Source organism: Barbus barbus (genome assembly GCF_936440315.1).
Source record: "Barbus barbus genome assembly, chromosome: 46".
In the NCBI taxonomy this organism is placed as follows: Eukaryota; Metazoa; Chordata; class Actinopteri; order Cypriniformes; family Cyprinidae; genus Barbus; species Barbus barbus.
The window spans coordinates 24,572,815-24,594,740 of record NC_136724.1 but is presented as its reverse complement, the minus strand read 5'-3'; the positions used below and the strand labels follow the sequence as shown (position 1 = coordinate 24,594,740).

At 33.8% G+C, this 21,926-nt stretch overlaps 1 protein-coding gene across 1 annotated transcript in view; it reads right to left on the bottom strand.

Annotated features, from left to right (window-relative positions):
* Positions 1–19,548, bottom strand: part of LOC306864627 (laminin subunit alpha-1-like) — a 74,870-nt gene extending 55,322 nt beyond the window's left edge. Inside the window, exons 1-6 of the mRNA XM_079408748.1 lie at positions 19,386–19,548; positions 14,757–14,927; positions 11,226–11,338; positions 2,169–2,411; positions 989–1,168; positions 296–385 (exon numbers count right to left, since the gene is read on the bottom strand). Of these exons, the coding sequence (XP_079264874.1) occupies positions 296–385; positions 989–1,168; positions 2,169–2,411; positions 11,226–11,338; positions 14,757–14,927; positions 19,386–19,467 (879 nt within the window). The 5' untranslated portion in view covers positions 19,468–19,548. The remainder of the gene's footprint in view (positions 1–295; positions 386–988; positions 1,169–2,168; positions 2,412–11,225; positions 11,339–14,756; positions 14,928–19,385) is intronic.
* Positions 19,549–21,926: the final 2,378 nt, after the last annotated feature.

The following is a 21,926-nucleotide window of genomic DNA, read 5'->3' as shown; positions in this document are numbered from 1 at the left end:
AAAGAGAAGACAGAGTGAGACACACAACACACACACACACTGCAGCTTCTGTGCAGATAAGAGAGGAGAGTGAGAGACACAACACACACAAACACACACACGCACAAATCCCCATACATAGTATTTATTTTATCTACTGTATTGTATTTTATGCATAAAATAAATATTGCTTTATTCAAGTGATTGACATTTTTACGACAGCAGGCACAATTATAGTGAATTCATATAGGCGGGGCTTCAGTTCATATTTGATTGACAGCTTGAGTTCCATGGGATGGTGTTTGTTGTCAGTTACCTTGGTAACAGGGTCCCAGGGGCAGCTCTGGGCGTGGCCATAACAGATACACATCCCGCCCACCGAGATGTCCTTGATGGAGTAATAATACTGCAAACCAGAGCAGGACAGAGTTAGTCCATCACTTCAACTATTACTCCAACAAAAGAGTACCATGTCTGGAAGTACCTTTTAAAAATAATCTCATATGAATACTTGAATATTTAAAAAAAAATTATATTTAAAATGTATATAATTTATAAACAATTTGTAATTTATTAACAATTTATGTATACAGTTATTATTTAAAACTGTTTGAATTATATCTTGAAGTCCCTTTTAAAAATCATGTGATATTAATATTTAATATGAACTTTTGAATATTTCAAATGTATATAATTTATAATGTATAATTTAACTATTTATAATTTATATACATTTAATTATATTATTATATTATAAAATACTTAAAATGAATACTTGAAGACCATGTTATAAGAGCATTTCTGTAGCTCAAACAGAAGAATATGGCGCTAGCAACAGCAAGGTCATGGGTTCGATTCCCAGGAAATGCATGAACTGAACACCTTGAACACAATGTGAGCCGCTTTGTATAAAAGCATCTGGCGAACACATAAATGTAAGTCTGGTGATCATGTCATAGTACAACCATCTGAGACCATGACACCGCGGGTTTAAAGTGGTGCTCCGTACCCGTCGGGTGACGATGGGGTCCACCTCTTTGGGGTCACGGTAGCTGAGGGTCATGAGGTCGGCGTTGAGCGTTCGGATTCTCTGCAGACGCAGGCGGATGAAGCGAGCGGAGGTGTACTCCAGCAGCTCTGGGGTCAGGTCATCTGCGCTCGGACGGCCGTTTATAAGAGACGTGTGGATCTGAGGAGAGACGGGACACCTTCATACCTCCACTCATCCCAGGAAAGGGTTTCATTTGCTCTTTTAACTAGTGGAAGCCTTCCTTTTATTGTTTATTCAACAGTCCAGTTTGATCTTAATGACCTCTAGATGAGATACATTTGTTTCAGACTGTGTCACTGCATCTATTGTGTCAAAATGGATGAATCACCCAATAAATGATACAAACTCTTCCCAGCATTCTGACATCATAAAAATCATGGAAAAATTATATTATCTGAGCGGTGTCACACTATAACAGATGCAGGTGTGACCCATTGTTAACTAAAACCATAAAAAACATCTGTGTTACTTGAAATAAAATAAACATTAAATAAAATAACTAATATTTAATTTTATTTTATTTCAGCTAATTACTAAAGCAACATTTCTCATTTTCATTTAGTTTAAGTTGAATAACTAAAACTGAAAATAAAAAACTACCGACATATTTATAAAAAATTATAATAAAATTACTAAAACTAAAAAAAAAAAAAATGGAAACATAAAAAAATTCTAACTAATTGTAAATATTAATAAAAACTATAATAGTATATCAATGATGAAATGACCCTGCATATCATAAAAGTGACACACAAAAATATATAATCTGAGCAGTGACAAACTGATCCAGGGCTATTACTGGGCTAAAAAAACTTACTAAAATAAAATAAAAAAATAAAAAAATAAAAAACTAAAAAGCAACAAAATTACTGACATATAAAAATAAAAACTACAAAATTTTCATAGAAAATGTATGGAAATATTGATAAGAAATTAATAAAACTGACAAAATACAAAAAATTTAAGTAAAAAGACGGAAAACATAAAAACGAATACAATTACAAAAACCCAACGAAATTACAAAAACTTTAAACTCAAAATGAAAACAAAAATAAATTAACAATCGAAACATGAATAAACACTAGCATCAATGATACTGCGACCCATCATGACCCGTTACCCATCATGCACTGCTCACCTCGCCGTGCTCCAGCGGCACCAGGCGTGAGTAGTAGGATGTGCAGATGACCTCGTCGTCTCTCTTGTAGGTGGGCGGCCCGAGGCGGGGCGTGACGTTGTATCGGGTCAGACACTCGGTGTCGCTGATGGCGTAATACTGCCACGGCTGGAAGTCCACTCCGTCCAGAGAACGCTCCAGAATCCAGTTCCCGGGCCGCGGGGAGTTCGCCGCTTTGATGATGATGTAAGCCACCTGGAAGACCTGCAGGACGAGGAACGTTTGAGGCCAGGGTTAATATATCCTTAACTAAAACTTAAAAGCTTAAAAGAGTTGGTATCACTAACTGATTTTAAATGTGTTTTAAAGGATCTAGTTTCAGAGTCATTTCATTGTAAATGTTTGGAGTTGTGTATGTTTTTGTATATGTAAACTAATGTATTTTGTTTTATGTGTAACTAAATGCGCTGCCCATCTTGGCCAGGACCCTCTTGTGAAAGAGATTTTAAATCTCAAGAGTTTCATTTCCTGGTTAAATAAAGGTTTAAACCAAACAAATTCAAAATAATATAAAATACTTTTTTCATAAAACTGAGAATTTTTTTTTTTAACTTTAAAAGAAAAAAAACTAAAACATGTCATAAAATATATGTCATAATTATTATTATTATGACTTTAAAAGTCAAAATTTAAAAGTAAAAAAATATATAAAAATTTAAATAGACATAAGTCATTATAACTATGAGATAGAAAGTCAAAATTACGAGATAAATAGTCTTTGCTGACTTCTAAACTCATAATTTACTTTTAACATAAATGACTTTCATCTCATATGATTAGGATGATAATATAGGATCAATAGGATTATCATTCTGATCACAATTTTGACTTAGTATCTCATAATCTAACTTATGTCAATTTGGACTTTTAAAGTCAGTTTCGGCTTAGTACATCAATTTCACGTTTTAATCTCATAATTATGTCATAATTTAGAGTTACGTCATAATTTGGAGTTTTTAAGTCAATTCCGGGTTAGTACGTAAATTTCAACTTCTCATAATTATGATTTAGTTTGTCATACTTAGACATTTTTTATCTCAAGATTTTGACTTTTAATGTCACAATTATGACTTACGAAAACATGATTTCTTTTGGTGGTGGAAATATGTTCCATAAGAAATTAAACTAATGGTGAAATTTAAAAAGAAAACTATTTCCCAAAATGTTCTTACTAAAAATGAAAATAAATATAAATACTAAAATTGAAAATAATATAAAATGAAAACTAACAATACAAAAATATATTTTAAATATTAATAAAAACCATAATAGTATAAAAATAACACTAAAATAAAAATAAATAAAGTATGTGCATGATGATAGTCTCTTCTGGTGGTCTTTTCTAACTGTGATGTGTGTGTTTGTCTGTGTTTACTGGATGCTTAGCAATGTACAGACGAGGACACACACAAACACACATCTCTGAATGTAATGACAGAGCTCATCCTCATGCATTTGATCTGCGATCATGAGACTTCCGGAATCCCAGCAATCAAGAGCGAGTGAAGACTGACGGATCAACTGAACATCAGAGCAACATTCTCTGACATGCCGAAGTACAGCTGTGATAATCACAGGTTACATGACTGCAGAATTATGGGATGGTTGCCATGGAAAACAACAACAACTGCTGGATTTTAATAAGGGCAGAAGTAGATCTCTATGTTGATTTCTTGATTAAGGTTTAAAGTCAACATGAAATTGTTCACTAATCATTTACCTACATAATGTGGTGTATTTATGAGTGCAAGATGTGCTGCACACTGAGAAAAATCTTATTTTTTTATCATTCAGACACTATTATAATTTTTAGTCATTTTAAATCAGTCATTCATTTTAATTGTAGTTACGTTTTAGTAATTTATTTTAGTTAAATTAAATGAAAATGAGAAAAGTCACTTTGGCAACTAGTTGAAATAAAAAGCGTTTCATTTTTTTAAATATTTTATTATTTTAGTTGACATTTACTTTATTTCAAGAAAATTATTTTATGGTTTTAGTCAACTATTACAACCCTGTTACTTAAAGTAAATATTCAAACCCATGTCAAAGTGGTTCGACTGACAAAAACGTGAATCTCTGATTGAGATATAAATATACATTTGATTACAAATTACTCTTAAAAAGTGCCAAATGTAATCTTTGAACATTTTCAGAGAATTCTCAGTTCATTTTAATGCTTTATCATGAGCCTAAACTTCACATTAGACAAAATAATCATTGTTTTCTGTGACATCAGTTCCTGAAAAGAAATAACACACTGTGTCGTCTGGACAAACTCAAGGGCATCTGGATAATTCAAACAGCAACAGACTGAATGACTTTCAGATAAAACACATCATTCCTACTCACGGTTACTATAATCTGTGGCCCGTGCTGGAAGAAGGAGTGTGAATGCACATGGTCTAATTTTGAGCTACAGGTAAAAGAAGTGAAAAATGTCCGTTTTGGTCGAATTTGAGTTTTTTTCCTCACAAAAATGAGTTCTTTAAGCCCTCTTCTAGCGATCCCAATGCTCCAAATAGTAATTAAACGTCTAAAATCATCTTTATTTTTCTCTGTTCACACCGAGACGACCACTGCTGCTTCTCAAGTTGTGGGTCTATATTGTTGTAAAGCTTTGTGAATATTCATATCGAATTCTCCATGACATGAAACCAGTGAAATGGGATTTTCAAATCCATGCTGATGAAAACAAAACAATCGCGCTGACTGACATTTGCAAAGCGTGTGCATAAGATGCACTTCTCCGCGAGCGCGCGATCTTACTATAAAGTACATTATTGTGAAATATGTCTTGGCAAGATTCACACAAACATAATCTGTTATGTCTTACATGAACGTTGGGAAAATATCTGATGTACAACATTATATTTGATCACAGATCTGTCTCGATGTTAATCAAACATTAAAAGAAAAGACGGAATCACTCGCTGCTCTGGATAAAACTACTGTTTATTTGCATCTTCTTATTTTTAATAAAAAAGATTAAATAAAAAATAGCTATATTGTGATTAATAATACAGAAAAGAATTGAAGGACAATCTGCAACGTTGCTTGGTGATTTTGCTTTGCAATCTTCAGAAAACTGTATTTCTCTAAATCAACTCTGCTGACTCTCTCACCTTCAAACGCCTGTAGCTCGGCCATTTGTTTTGTCCGATTCCAACAAGTCACATATAATTTTAGGTATTTTAATGGAGAATGTGAAAATAAAAATATTTTGTTTTTTACATTTGCTCATTCCGTCTCATTTTGCCAGCACAGGTCACATTTTATCTTTTTATTAGTGCTGTCAAACGATTAATCGCATCCAAAATAAACGTTTTTGTTTACATAATATATGTTTGTGTACTTTGTATATTTATTAAGTATGCATAAAAGCAGACATACAGCATATATTTTCAATATATTGTACATGTATACATGTATCTACGATGTATATATTTATATTATACACAAATATATTTACTATATAAATATTATATATTTTTCTTAAATATATACATGCATGTGTTTTTATATAATATATATATATATATATATATATATATATATATATATATATATATATATATATATATATATATATATATATATATATATATATATATAACTACATTTATATTAGTAAAATCCCACCAGATTCACGTCAGAGGAACTCAGATGATCCTGTTAACACAACCTGACCAAACAAACACAAGTCAAAGAGCCATTTGGGGTCTATTATTGCCTGCGGCCCCCCAGACAGCATAAACACACACCGTCTGCTGCTCAAACACCTTCAACAGCTGTGTTGGTCCTCACACACGCTCTCACTCTCACACACACACACACACACACACACACATGTTGGTTTTTGTGGTTTATGGGGACTCTCCATAGGCGTAATGGTTTTTATACTGAACAAACTGTATGTGCTATTGCCCTACACCAACCCTACACCTAAACTTAGCCCTCACAGGAGACTGTGCATTTCTACTTTCCCCCAAAAAACTCACTCTGTATGATTTATAATCGTTTAGAAAAGTGGGGACATGGGGCAATGTCCTGAAAAGTCACCTTCACCTTGAAATACCTGTCATACCCGTGTCATTATACTCATTTATGTCCTCATTTGTCACAAAAACATGCACACTCACACACACACACACACTCTCTCACACACACACACACACAAAAACACACGACTACCGCCGTCAAACAGACTGCTGACGTTTGCTTTGTGAAGCGTGTCAGAAAAACGTAAATATATCTGAACTCTGACTTTTGCAAAATTATTCATTACATATATAAACTTGCCCAGTTTGTATTTGTTAAAGCATTGTCAATGTTTGACTGACCAAGAACAAGCAGGAAGAGCATTCAGGAAACCTGTTTGAAAACAGTCATGTCTGCAATTCCTTTCAGTGACATTAGAGACCAGAAATTACACAAATATTTTAAATAAATCATATGAACAGGCTTAATTTTAACATGCAACATAGAAACTACTGTATTAATATGTTTTAATGCATTTATTATTATTATTCATGTCAATACTATTTTTTTGCCATTGCTAATATCGTTGCACCTGTATTTGAGACTTGAACATTAAAATAGAGCATGAACATCAAAGATGATTAATCTTTTATCCTAAGTGTCTGCTTAATAATTATTGGTTTATTTTTCATTAAAAAAATTAAATTATTAATCTTTTATACCAAAACAAAAATGTGTGGGAGATGCTACAAATTATTTTAATAATTTAAACATTGTCTGCTATATTATTATTATTATTATTATTAATGTGTCAAAAAAAAATTTGCATTGCTAATATTGTTGCACCTGTTTTAAGACTTTAGACAATAAAATACGACAGTGTGGAAATCAAATAATACGAAAAATAAAACAAACAAAAATATTTTTTTTTTGTTACAGCAGACACTTAGGACAAGATTTTAAATGTATTTTAATCATCTCCAAACATTTTTTTGTCTGTGTGTGTGTGGGAGATGTTACTGATGCATTTAATAATTTAATCTTTTGTCTGCAAAATTATTATTATTTTATTTTAATGCTATGCTTTTTCATGCTATCATATTTTAATCTTTATAGTCTCAAATACATATGCAACATTAGTGATGCCAAAAAAACAAGAATTTACTACAAGCGTGTGAATAACACTACATCTACTGTTTAGCCTTTCAAACTTTATATATGCTTTTTGCCAAATGGTTTGATTGTAAAGTGTGTTTGTTTGTTAAGTTGTTCATTGTGCATTTTTGCAGATTTTCACTACAATTTCATGGCCCCCATAATATTTTGTTTGTTGTATGAATATCTGAACATACAATACATCAAAATAAAGATCAGACCCTCTACTTTAAAAAAGAAAAAGAAAAAAAAACATTTTATTCTAGCTTCAAGCTGTTTTTTTATCAACACTTGAATGTAGGTAGGTTTCATAAAAAAAAGCATCATTGAGCAAAAAGCTGAGAAAATCGCTTTTTAAAATTCCGTGTTTGGCGGGAAAAGAGTTAAGTGCTCAACTACGTCTTGTGGTGGCTGTAAAGAGCTCACCTGCGGCCCACCCGTCTCCTCCAGGAGTGTGTGTGTGGGTCCATTAGCATGTGTAATCCTGCACTGATGGCCTGAGGCCCCGTCGGGGTCGGTCCTGCTTTATGTGTGTGCGTCCCTTCGCCCCGCGGCCCTCAGTGAACGCAGACAAAGGCCTGACTCATCCTCACTCCAGACGACAGCATAAAAACACGCCTGCGGTCAGAGCCACAAACCCCAGAATCACTGCCACACCGGCGGATTATTTACAGGAACGCTGAGCTTCAGACGCTTAAACGTTTACGCTGGGGAACTCTGTGGTTATTCAGATTTCTGTGGTTTCAGATGGTCTCACCAAGCTTTCTGGCACTGCTAATATTGTTGCACATGTATTTGAGACTTTAGATATTCAAATATGAAAAATAAAGCAATAATAATTTAGCAGATAGATTAAATGTATTTTTATCATCTCCCAAAAAACTTTTTTGCAAGTGTATATATAATATAGTATATATATAATTATATTTTACTAAAAAAAATACTTACTTGAAAACTTACTTGTTACTTGAAATAAAATGTTAACCAAAATAAATGTATTGTATATATATTTTTTTTCAGTTAGTTACCTTGACCCAACTTGATGTACTAAAATAACTTAAACTGAAATAAAAATGAATAAAAACTATATAGAGAAAATAAAAAACTAATAAAAAAAAATGTAATAAAAATATATACTAATAAAAAGAGGGTGAAAAAACAACAAAAAACTTCAACTTTAGCTAAAATTAAAATGAAAACAGAAAAGGCTAAAATAAAAACAGAAAATATATATTTCAGTATAACAGCTTATTAATGATACTAAAATAAACTATCCATGCCAGTTTTATATTCTGAATTAGATTTTATTTTCATTTTAATTTCACTTCGTTTTAGTAATTTAATTGTGTTTTTATATAGTATTTTTTATTTATTAGATTTAGTTTATTTAGTTTGTTATTTTACATATTTATTCATGTTTATTAGTTTAATTTTCTTTAGTTGTTGTTGCTGTATGCAATTTGTCAATATAGCATTTATTCTTTTTTTTATAATTTCAGTTTATTTAGTTTGCTATTTTTGCATTTTAGTTATTTATGCATCTATTTTAAAATATGTCTATAGTATTTATTAATCGCATCCAAAATAAAGGTTTTTGTTCACATAATATATGTGTATATTTATTATGTATATATAAATACACACACATGCATGCATATATTTATGAAAAATATGCCGTTTATATATTAAATATATTTATATATATAATCAAAATTTTTCAAAATATATATTGTATGTGTGTGTATTTATATATAAATAATAAATATACACCGTACACACTCATATATTATGTAAACAAAAACTTTTATTTTGGATGCGACTAACCGAGATTAATCGTTTGACAGCACTAGTATTTATTATTATTATTATTTATTGAAAATGTTGCCTTGAAAACTCATAAATAAAATACATTATTTTATTTTATTTCAGTTAATGTTTACTTCTCTCAAGCATCACGGAGTGTGTGACCGACTGCAGAGGATCATGGTTAGTCCTGTGTGTGTTAGTGGGATCATGTGGAATAGTTGAGCATGTTATCAGTGCTGGAATGCAGTGGATTGTTTCTAGTTTTGGGATTAGTGCGTCTCTCGACCTCTCTAGACAAACACACTTGTGTTCGGCGGCCCCTGAGGGGCTCTAAACGCTCCTGAACACCTCCTCACCGCTCCTCCATTCACACACGCAGGAAACAAGCAGCTAGTGTACAATTAGCACAGCATTCATCTTAACGGCGGGACAGAACGGCTGAGCGGACCGTAAAGCCAGCTTCATCTCACTGGAAACGGCCCTCCGCTGAGATTAAACCAGCGCGGCTTGAGATCTCACCAAAGTCAAGTCTGCAACACCACAAATACTTACACAAAATAGACTAGATTAATGCATAAGTACACAAACTGGGACGCGCCTTTCTTATTAAAGTTATTTATCTTTAGCGGCTAATGAGGGAGAGGTAGGGCTGGGCGATATGGTCAAAAATATTATCACTTCAGTATTATTGCCAAACGATATTGATATTCATCACAATATTTGTTTAGCATTAAAGGAACACTCCACTTTTTTTGGAAATAGGCTAATTTTACACATTTAAACAGTTGAGTTTTACCGTTTCTGAATCCATTCAGCCGATCTCCGGGTCTGGCGGTAGCACTTTTAGCGTAGCTTAGCATAGATCATTGAATCGGATTAGACCGTTAGCATCTCCCTCAAAAATGACCAGAGTTTTGATAATTTTCCTATTTAAAGCTTGACTCTTCTGTAGTTATATTGTGTACTAAGACCGACGGAAAATGAAACGTTGTGATTTTCTAGGCCGATATGGCTAAGAACTATACTCTCATTCCAGCGTAATAATCGCTTTGCTGGGTGCAGCAGGCGCAGTGATATTACGCAGCGCCTGAAACTAGCTATGATATAGCTGGGGACTACTTTCAGGCGCTGCGTAAGATACAAATATATCTTTCTCTCTTTATTATGTATTATTACTTTACTTACTTACTTACTTACTTACTTTTGTCATTTAGCAGACGCTTTAAGAGTTACATTTTAGTATATAATAGTAAACAGTAATGTATTTCTGTCATAAGTTTTTCAAGTGAAATTGAACTTTTATTTTGTCAGTTTGTTAATTTAATCAATCTTTTAAAATGTAATGATATAATTTTTGGCCAAATAAGATGCTGCAAAAGTTTGGGATCAGTAAGATTTTTAATATTCTTCTGCTCGTCAAGGCTGTATTTATTCAATAAAAAACACAGAAAAAGAGAGTAATATTGTGAAATCTGATTGCAATTTCCAATATTGGTTTGCTATTTTAATATACTTTAAACTGTAATTGATTTCTGTGATCAAATCTGTATTTCCAGTCTTCAGAGTCACATGATCCTTCAGAAATCATTCTAATATACTGATTTAATATGAGTGTTGAAACCGTTGTGCTGCTTCATATTGTTTTTTGGAACATTTTATATTTAGAAAAGATTTTTATTTTGAACAAACGCTGCTCTTTTTAACTTCTTCAAAGAATCAAAAGTTAAAAAGAGCAGCGTTTGTTCAAAATAAAAATCTTTTCTAACAATGTAAGTCTTTACTATGACATTTATTAATTTAACACATCCCTCCTGAATAAAAGTATTAATTTCTTAAAAACATTACTGACCCCAAACTTTGGAATAGCATTGTATATTGTAACAATTGTCAGTGTGTGTTTCACAGTAGTTTTTCTCAAATGAAGCAAATGAATGAAGACTCTCAGAGCAGCTCTGGAGATGAAGTTTGCGTGTTCATGAGCTCATATATTGAGACGAGCGTCACGCGTGTTTGATAGCAGCTCTGAACATTAAACAGACACACAAACATCACACCGCAGCTTCACACGAGTCCTACCTGTCGTAAGTCCAGAGTGATGGTGACCCAGTGGAACTGACGGCCGTTCTTGATGCTAGGGCTCTGCCACCACTGGTTGGTGCCGTCGATGGCGTTCGTAATGGGATGTTGCTCTGTTCAACAGAATAAAGCGAAATAAAAATGACTGCAAGAATAAATAGATGCTGATGCATCATAAATCAGGTAGGAATTAACTTGTCTCAGCATGTCAGCACAGATGTCTGATAGATAAATCAGAAACACTTTACTGTAACGTTGCATTGGTTAACTACTAGCTAACATCAACTAACAATGAAAAAAAACATTTCTTAATCTTAGTTCATTTCTGCATTTACTAATGCATTACTAAAATCAAAAGTTGTATCTGTTAATATTATTTATTGAATCTGAGCTAACATGGTCTATTGAAATGCATTGCATTGAATTTTGATGATTTAATTCTAAATTGTCTATCATATTTATATTAATGCCGTCAAACGATTAATCTCATACAAAATAAAAGTTTTTGTTTGCATAATATGTGTGTCAGTCCTCTGTCGTGTGTGTCATGTGTTCCCGCCTCTTGTGTCCATATTTGGTTTGTTTCCTGTCCTTGTTAAGTGTGATTATCAGTTAATTCTTGTCCAGCTGTGTTTCAGTTATTATCTGTAATTAGCATGTGTATTTTAGTTCTGTCTGTTCAGTTAGATGTCGTCTGGTCTACTCGTTACTCCCCGGTGTTCCTGTCTGTGTCTACCTTGCCTTGTCTTGCTTGAAGTCATTAAAGACTGTTATTTGAGTTTATCCTCGTCTTCGTGTTCCTCGTTCATCCCTGCTGTGTGCACCGTGACAATGTGTGTGTTCTGTGTATATATATATATATATATATATATATATATATATTTAGAAAACATTTACATGCATTTCCATGTCTATATACATTTTCATAATTTATATTATACATAAATATATTTAATATATAAACAAAATTTCTGAATTATATGCATGCTTGTGTGTGTATTCATATATACATAATAAATATACACAGCACACACACTATGTAAACAAAAACTTATTTTGGATGCAATTAATTGTTTGACCGCACTAATATGTATCATTTAATATAGTAAATCTTTATCACACGAGTGCGGTTTTTCTCCAGATATCAGCATGATAACAAATATAATATTGATTTACAAGTTTAAAGTTAGCATTAGGGGTATACGATATTGGATTTTTGATGGTATCCGATATGCCGATAATTTTCAACTCATTTTGGCCGATAATCGATGCCAATACGTTTATATAATTATTTTTCATTTTGGTTAGTTTTTAACAAGAACTTATTTGTTACAATTAAATAAACAATAATAAAGTTATTTTATAATGACAGTACATTCAAGATTTGAAAATAACTATAAATAAACAATATATTTATCACTGAATTTTTTTTTATCAGAAAGATGCAGTAGTAACCTTAACATTTTATTTTATGATTTAAGGTAAATTGTCTAAAGCAAAAGTTGTAAAAATTCTGAAAATCTTTTAGAGCTCATAATTTGTTTAAAAAATATAACATAACTGTTATATATACAGTGGTGTGAAAAAGTGTTGGCCCCCTTCCTGATTTTTTATTTTATTGCATGTTTATCACACTTTAATGTTTCAGATCAAACTAATTTAAATATTAATCAAAGATAACACAAGTAAACAACATGCATTTTTTGAATGAAGTTTTTTATTATGAAGGGAAAACAAAATCCAAACCCACATGGCCCTGTGTGAAAAAGTGTTTGCCCCCCTGTGCATAACTGTGGTTTATCACACCTGAGTTCAGTTTCTCTAGCCACACCCAGGCCTGATTACTGCCACATCTGTTCACAATCAAGAAATCACTTAAATAGGACCTGCCTGACAAAGTGAAGTAGACCAAAAGATCCTCAAAAGCTACACATCATGTTGAGATCCAAAGAAATTCAGGAACAAATGAGAAAGTAATTGAGATCTATCAGTCTAGAAAAGGTTATAAAGCCATTTCTAAAGCTTTGGGACTCCAGCGAACCACAGTGAGAGCCATTATCCACAAATGGAGAAAACATGGAACAGTGGTGAACCTTCCCAGGAGTGGCCGGCCGACCAAAATTACCCCAAGAGCGCAGCGACGACTCATCCAAGAGGTCACAAAAGACCCCACAACAACATCTAAAGAACTGCAGGCCTCACTTGCCTCAGTTAAGGTCAGTGTTCATGACTCCACCATAAGAAAGAGACTGGGCAAAAATGGCCTGCATGGCAGAGATCCAAGACGAAAACCACTGCTGAGCAAAAAGAACAAAGGCTCGTCTCAGTTTAGCCAAAAAACATCTTGATGATCCCCAAGACTTTTGGGAAAATACTCTGTAGACTGACGAGACAAAATTGGAACTTTTTGGAAGGTGTGTGTCCCATTACATCTGGTGTAAAAGTAACACAGCATTTCAGAAAAAGAACATCATAGCAACAGTAAAATATGGTGGTGGTAGTGTGATGGTCTGGGGCTGTTTTGCTGCTTCAGGACCTGGAAGACTTTCTGTGATAATTGAACCATGAATTCAGCTGTCTACCAAAAAATCCTGAAGGACAATGTCCGGCCATCTGTTCGTGACCTCAAGCTGAAGCGAACTTGGGTTCTGCAGCAGGACAATGATCCAAAACACACCAGCAAATCCACCTCTGAATGGCTGAAGAAAAACAAAATGAAGACCTTGGAGTGGCCTAGTCAAAGTCCTGACCTGAATCCTATTGAGATGCTGTGGCTTGACCTTAAAAAGGCGGTTCATGCTGGAAAACCCTCCAATGTGTCTGAATTACAACAATTCTGCCAAGATGAGTGGCCAAAATTCTTCCACAGCGCTGTAACAGACTCACTGCAAGTTATCACAAACGCTTGATTGCAGTTGTTGCTGCTAAGGGTGGCCCACCCAGTTATTAGGTTTAGGGGGCAAGCACTTTTTCACACAAGGCCATGTGGGTTTGGATTTTGTTTTCCCTTCATAATAAAAAAAAAACTTCATTCAAAAACTGCATGTTGTTTTTGATTCATATTTAAATTAGTTTGATCTGAAACATTAAAGTGTGACAAACATGCAAAAAAATAAAAAAATCAGGAAGGGGCCAACACTTTCACACCACTGTATATAACTGTAAATGAGATGGAGTTTTTCGCCTTACCCTACCTTTTTGAACCGGAGTACACAGACGAAGAGCTATTGTGGTTAAAAAGTATATAACTTTAAATTTTTTTTTAGAAAATGACCGACCGTTTGGCTAGATGAGCCCCTTATTCCTCGGGTAGGATTGTGTAGAGCCCTTTGAAGCTGCATTTTTAACCTTTGATCCCCATTGAAGTCCACTATATGTAGAAAAATCCTGGAATGTTTTCCTCAAAAACCTTTCTTTTCGACAGAAAGACAGACATGAACATCTGGGATGACATGGGGGTGAGTAAATTAGAAGGACATTTTTATTCTGGAAGTGAACTAATCCTAAGAGTTTCAGGGCAAATGTGGTTACCTTTGGGATTCTGGCTGTTTGCATCACAGATCCGACACTGAGGGTTACGGATTCGTCTTCCGGGAACGTGCTCCACCAGTTTACAGTACATCTCAGGAACCGGGTCGCCACAGGTGGCGTTCGTGGTGATTTCTGCATTGCTGGCGAGGTTCAGGATAGCAGGAAACAGACCTGGAATGACAGACGAAGAGCGGTTTAACAAAAGCATTGAAGAGGCATTTGCTCTGAACTGCATTTTCTCTTTCTTTCTTTGAAGAGTGACCCTCACCCACCCCATCAATCCATCCATCCGCCCATGTGTCTGTGTGCCGCCATTCATGACACAAATCACTACGTCCTGGACAATTGACCAAAGCTGGCCTTTGGTGTGAGGAGAGAAGCATCATTACTAATAAACTAATAATTTATTAAAAAACTAATAATTTATTAAAAAACTAAACTAATAATGTGACAGAAGCACAACAAAATCACTAAAACTTTAACTAAAATAGAAAAAAAAAAAAACTAATCCTATATATATATATATATATATATATATATATATATATATATATATATAATAGTATCTAATTTAGTTTAAGTTGACGTACTAAAATAACTCTAAAAATTAATAAAAACCTATATACATTAAAAAAAAATTATAAAAATGTATAATAAAACATCACAAAATTACTAAAATTTTTACTAAAATGAAAAATAAAAACTAAAACGAGATAGCCTATACAAAAAGTAATTCAAAATGTATATTTTTTAAAGTTACAATAGTATCTGGCTGACTTCACAAGCTCCTGTAATAATTAATATCAGTTAAAGCAGCTTGAGTTGCACTGGAGCAGCAGACGTGTTTCAGTCTGTATCTGTTTGAGGTTTGAATGGACTCCAGCGGAGCTCAGCACACAGAAACTTCAAACGCTCTGCAGATAAAGAGACTGATGACTGAAGTCATTATGCGACTGCTGCGGCACATCTGGCTGCGTTTGCATGTCACAGACACGCTGAGAGCCGACGACGCCTCGAATCACATTTGAGACTCAATCACTGAGAAAAACACTTTCAAACAAACACATCTGTCAGCAAGAACTTCAACATCTTCATACAGCTAAATGCATTGATCATATTAAGAAAATGTCTAAACTGAGTTAAGGAAATAAATTAGATGTTTATGAGTAGATTGACTTCTGATGCACTTTTGAACTATGTAATCAACTAATATACTCACCCACATTGTAAAAACAAATTAAGAAATATATTATATTTATACACACAGTCAAACCAAAATGTATTCAGACAGCTTCAACATTTCTCACATTATATCACAGTTTATTCACTATAGTTTAGAAAATGGTAATAAAATATGAGAAGAACTATGAGTTAAACTGTGCCAGATCAAATGGATCTTGATAATGTCAGATTACTTTGATAGAAACCAAAAATTATTCAGCTGTTAAATTTAAGACACAATTAGATAAAACCAATTTAGCTCAACCAATCACCAAGCAGTGCTTCATTTAGTTCAGTCTGTGGTGGAAAAACATCCCATTAGCAATTAAAGAAAAACACTTCAGCAAAACATGCTCAGGTCAAAGTGTCTGAATCATTTTTGATCCTGTAGTTCACTGTATGAAGGATTTTTGGGTATAATGTGCCACAGTTTACTTTATTTTTCTATCCTCACGTACATAAATGAACTATAGTGTCCTGCACCCACAATATCAAAAGCTATATCTGCTGTCTGAATTATTTTTGGTTTGACTGTGTATGTGTGTGTATATATATATATATATATATATATATATATATATATATATATATATATATATATATATATATGATTTACTGGAAGATTATTGGAGTGTTTTATAGGAAATGCAATTTTTTTCAAGTTTATTCAAGTTTAATTCAATTTCTCTGTAATTATTTGCAAAATTTCTGAGTGAAATGCGTTTCAGAATAAATCCCACACCAGTTTTTCAGAGCAGACCACATTAGCTTTAACTCTCCACACAGAGGTCAGATTTACCCGTAAGCTTTAGAGGGACATGTTTTAGCTGAAGAAGACGACAAGATAATTGCTCTGCTTCTTTTCCAGCGTCTGAGAGCAGCTTACAGCCTCATTTGGTGTGAAAGCGGGGGTCAGAGTTTACTGTGCGTTTACACAACAGCAGCTCATCATGATTGACGTCTCAGACCCAAACTACTCTTTCTGGGTGGCTTTCAGTCAGCAGGTTTGGAAAACAAGCAAACAAATAAGAGAATAGTTCAGTTTTTCATTGGATCTAAGAATATTTTTGAAGGTGAAAGAGCTCTGGAAGAGTTCAGGTTAAATCAAAGAGGATGTGTGAGATGTTTAAAAACATCTGTGAAGACTAACCATCATCACAGAACAAGGATGGGAGGTAAAACATCTCCAAAACATGAATTCTAGATAAGTCTAGCATGTGAAGTTCTGCATGAGATCAGCTGAGAGCTAATCAAAGCGTCTGGATGAAGAAGCTCCAGGACAGACGAGAAGACCGGCTGAATTTGCATGTGAACAGACTGTAATCAGATGTCAGTGGAGCTGATAAGAACCTCACAATGTGATTCAGTCAATTCAGCATGAAACGCCTTCAGAGATAAACGGCTGATTGGAGATAAAACACTTACAGACGGATGAAGCTGATAAACACATCTGGAGCTACAGATGCTGCTTTGAGACTAAATATATTACAGTACATTTACACTGTAAAAATGGGTTTTTGAAGATTATTGGAGCATGTTTTATAAGAAAATACTCTTGGTCTTTCTACTTTAAAATATCATGTTTAATTCAACGTGTGACTTGCCATTTCTTTGTAATTATTTGTGAAATTTAGGCTACTAGAAATTTCTTAGTCAAAATTGTTTCCTCACCATTTGTTCAATTAATGTATCACAACATATTTTATATTTATTATATATACATTTTATAGTTTATTTTTAAAATGTATTCATCCATAAATAAATAAATACTGTGAATTAAAAAAATAAATATATATAAATAAGAGTTTATTTGCAAAAACAGATAACTTCGTTTTTTACCATTTTCAAAAATCATGTTTTTTATTATGTTATAGTGTTTTTATTGTATTTTATTGTGTTAGTTAGCTATATTTTTTTTTTTACCTAATCAAAACAACCCAACTGGAGTTTGATTGAGATTTAATTGGAATGAAAAAAACATGATTTTTGATAATTGTTAAAAATGGAGTCTACGTTGGATGGAGTTAAAGATCTGTTTTTGCAAATTAACTCTTCATATAATATATATATATATATAATAGTGTAATTCCCTGTAGTGTGAAATTATTCCCTTTCATCACCTGATCTGCTCTGGAACTGAAAGTCTATCACAGTTTATAGAACACAAATGGCCACACATTATTCATAAGAAAACATCACACTGAGAGGCTTTTATGTCCAGTTAACTAACCCACTAGGACTAAATATCCAGGATTATCCGTTAATGGAGCGGTACAGAGCTCTCATGTGACCCGCGCTCATTCACATACATTCAGCTGGAATAAACACACACACACACACATGCACACACACACACACACACACACACACACACACGGCTCAGATGAAAGTTCAGCCTATAACATTTCAACTTCCTGTTGTCTTCACAGGACTGAGGTGTAAGCAGACACTCGCTGCTTTTACGGGTCACAGCTAAAACTACATTAGAGGCTTCCTGACCTCATGTGTTAACTGTGTTAGACAAACCTGTGGGTGAGAAATCTCCTTAATGTGGCAAATCTATGCAAATACTATCAGCGTCACATCTGAGACCCCAGGTCATGTGATATTTGCTTCATGTTAATTTAATTAGATCATATGAAGCGTCTGCAAGTAAAAATCGCTGAATTAATCATTTCTTTTTGCGTGCTAAAGTAACTATTAAACACTTACAAGGACAATTCACACAAGAAAATGTTTGAGTTTCTTCAGTTGAACACAAAAGAAGATATTTTGAAGAACGTTGGTAACCAAACAGATGCTGGTACCCATTCACTTCCATACTATAAGAAAAAAACTATTGGTTGGTTCCCAACATTCTTCAAAATATCTTCTTTTGTGTTCAACTGAAGAAAGAAACTCATTCATGTTTTAAACTTAAGAGTAAATGATGACAGGGTTTTTATTTTTAGGTGAAGGCAAGCTAATCCCTGATAAATGTTTAATTCATTACTCAATTATTAGAAGGACTTTCACATGCTTATAAAATAAGCAAAATATAGATTTGTATGGCCTTACAATATCATTCCTGTAACTTTACTATCACTAATGAACAACACTGAATTATAGTTATGCCATGTAACATTACCTCATGTTTTCTGGACATTTCATGGTAACTAACTACAAAGTACTTTCTGTAAGGAATTTTTAAATACATTTTATAAATAATCTCCTGGAGTATATCTGAACAAATACAACATTTAAAGTAATTATACTGAGTCACATTAAATGCATAAAACGAGCAGGGTAACGAGATTCATTTGTAATCTATTTTTAATATTTTCTTCTACTTTTTCAACTTTTACAGTTTTATCTCAACAAAAACAGTGTAGTTTGAGGACAGATTTGTGTTTATTTATTTGATCTCACCTCTCTGCTGAGCCTCCACACAAACCAGTGAGGAGAAAATCACTGCAAACGACCACAGCATCTTCATCATCATCCTCTTCATCAGTCACTCTAATAATAATCTACTTAATGAAGCTGGAATCATCAGAGTGTTGTGCAGACGGCCATCGGCTCTTTCTCTCATTCATTCGGAGCCCCGCTGGAACATTCCATCAGTTCAGAGAGAGGGGGGAGCCCCGCTGGAATGTTCCATCAGTTCAGAGAGAGGGGGAGTCCCGCTGGAATGTACCATGTGCTCATTTTGGTTTAATTTGCGTACAGTTACAGTTTTACAGTACACTTTTATCTTTTTTTCTGACGTTTCATTATCATAGATAATTCGTGGTGTTTGTTTGATAAGCGTCGCTCATTAATGTCAGTGCGTCGCTCCTCAAACTATCTCCTGAGGAGAACTGCGCTAAGCGACCAGACTTACCATCTTTATCTGCTAGCAATCCCATGGATAAATACTGATATATACTGATAAATACTGATATATACTGATAATTATCCCACACCTATCTTGAGATCGTAGAGTAAACAATTTACCTCAAGAACCGTTAAACCGTTTAAAACAGCGGCGGCGGGAAATCCAGAGGCTGCAGCATCTCCATAGCAACGCGCGCTCAGCGGTTACTGTGTGATTATTATGAGCTAAATTACTCCCAACACTCAACGCTATAAAAATTAGCTGTTAATATTCGTTTACAGAAGTTGTTGTTAATATCAGAAAATATAGGTATGCATCCACTTTGCTGTCAATAGGTCCTTTGTACGTTTTTACACTTTAATGGAGTATAAATCTTTTTTTATATATATATATATATATAAATCATTATAATAAAATTTTTCAGGCCTTTTGCGACTGCAAACTACAGAACAGCTGCTGTGAAACATGCTTAGGGGTCAGCGATGGCGATCGGAATCACTCCAGGCGAATCCTATGATCAATTCTTTCTTTTTAATCTTTCACCAAAAGGTCTGATGATTCATTAAAGTGTTAGTTTGCCCAAAAATTACAATTAGCCCATGATTTACTCTCCCTCAAGGCCTCCTAGATCCTTTCAGACGAATCCAGTCGGAGTTATATTAATAATGTCCCGGCTCTTCCGAGTGTTATAATGGCAGTGGATGGGTGTTTGTGTTCAACAGTTCAAAAGAAGTCCAATAAAGTGCATCCATCCATAATAAGACATGCCTCACACGGCTCCAGGGCCTCCTGTAGTGAATCATATCTAACATCATAAACACTTTTCTGTAGTTTCCTCTAACTATCGTTCACGAGCGAGTCCGGCGGAGGATGTAGGATGTATGCGTATCGTAAGCTCCGATAAGAAATAATGAACTCGGAAGCGCAGAGGTGACCGCAAAACAAAACACCGGCCACAAACTAGAAGTACAAAACGTTTCAGTTGCCGCCCCTAAACTCTGGAACGCATGCTAATATTTCTATCAAAATCAAGATTCCTCCATTTATAAAAAATAAAATCGTGGGAAAATATTAAATTCGAATTAATCGATAAAATCTGAAAAATTGCCCAGCCCTAGCTTCTGCAAGTTAGAGAAAACTGATCATAACATTTTAAATATGGATATTTTTCTTACCAAAGGCACTGATGAACTACAGGAGGCCTTTATTCACCCCTGGAGCCGTGTGAGGCATGTTTTATTATGGATGGATGCACTTTATTGGACTTCTTTTGAACTGTTGAGCAGAAACACCCATCCACTTTCATTATAAAGCATGAAGAGCTTGGACTCGTCTGAAAGAAGAAAGTCATATACGTCTAGCATGTCTTGAGGGTGACTTTCATTTTAATTTAACAAATGATCTGAATCTATGACGAGGAGAAATGTATCTCTTGTTTAACCGTCTGATCTCCAGAGAAGTTGTTCCAGTCATTCTCAGTCTGTGTTTATTAAATAATTCATACTGGCTCAATAATTATGAAGTTATATGCGCTAAGATTTGTTAATGCAGCAACTTCTTTGTTTTTGTGAAAGAAGTCAAATAATAATACTTTCACATTTTCTGAAAGAAGATATGATGGTTGCCAGGTCATTGGTATGCAGTTGTATTGCTGTGTTGTTGCTCAACAATTCATGTTTTCTGTTGTTTTTAGCTTTTTTTTTTTTTTTAGATATTTTTAGATTTATAATAAGTTTCTTTAATAGTTGTACTTATTTTTTTCTCATGAGCTACTGATAAATCTTTACTTTTACTCAAGCATGATGATTGAATACTTATTAACAATAATGAGTTAATTATAATTGTTAGTGCATTACAATAATATTATAACTATTATTACTGGTTTCTGTCCTTGAATGTTCAGCTTCACTCTGCAATCACTTATTTCCTTCATGAAATGCAATAGTTTCTTTATTTTCACTTGTCATATCTTGTAGTTTAACTCTACTAATGTAACTTGAGGAAGTCCAATATGATACATTGTCCCAAAGTGCATGACTTACGATGCAGAGCGTTACATCTGTGTTCTTTGTGTGTGTTTTGCTTCCATCTTC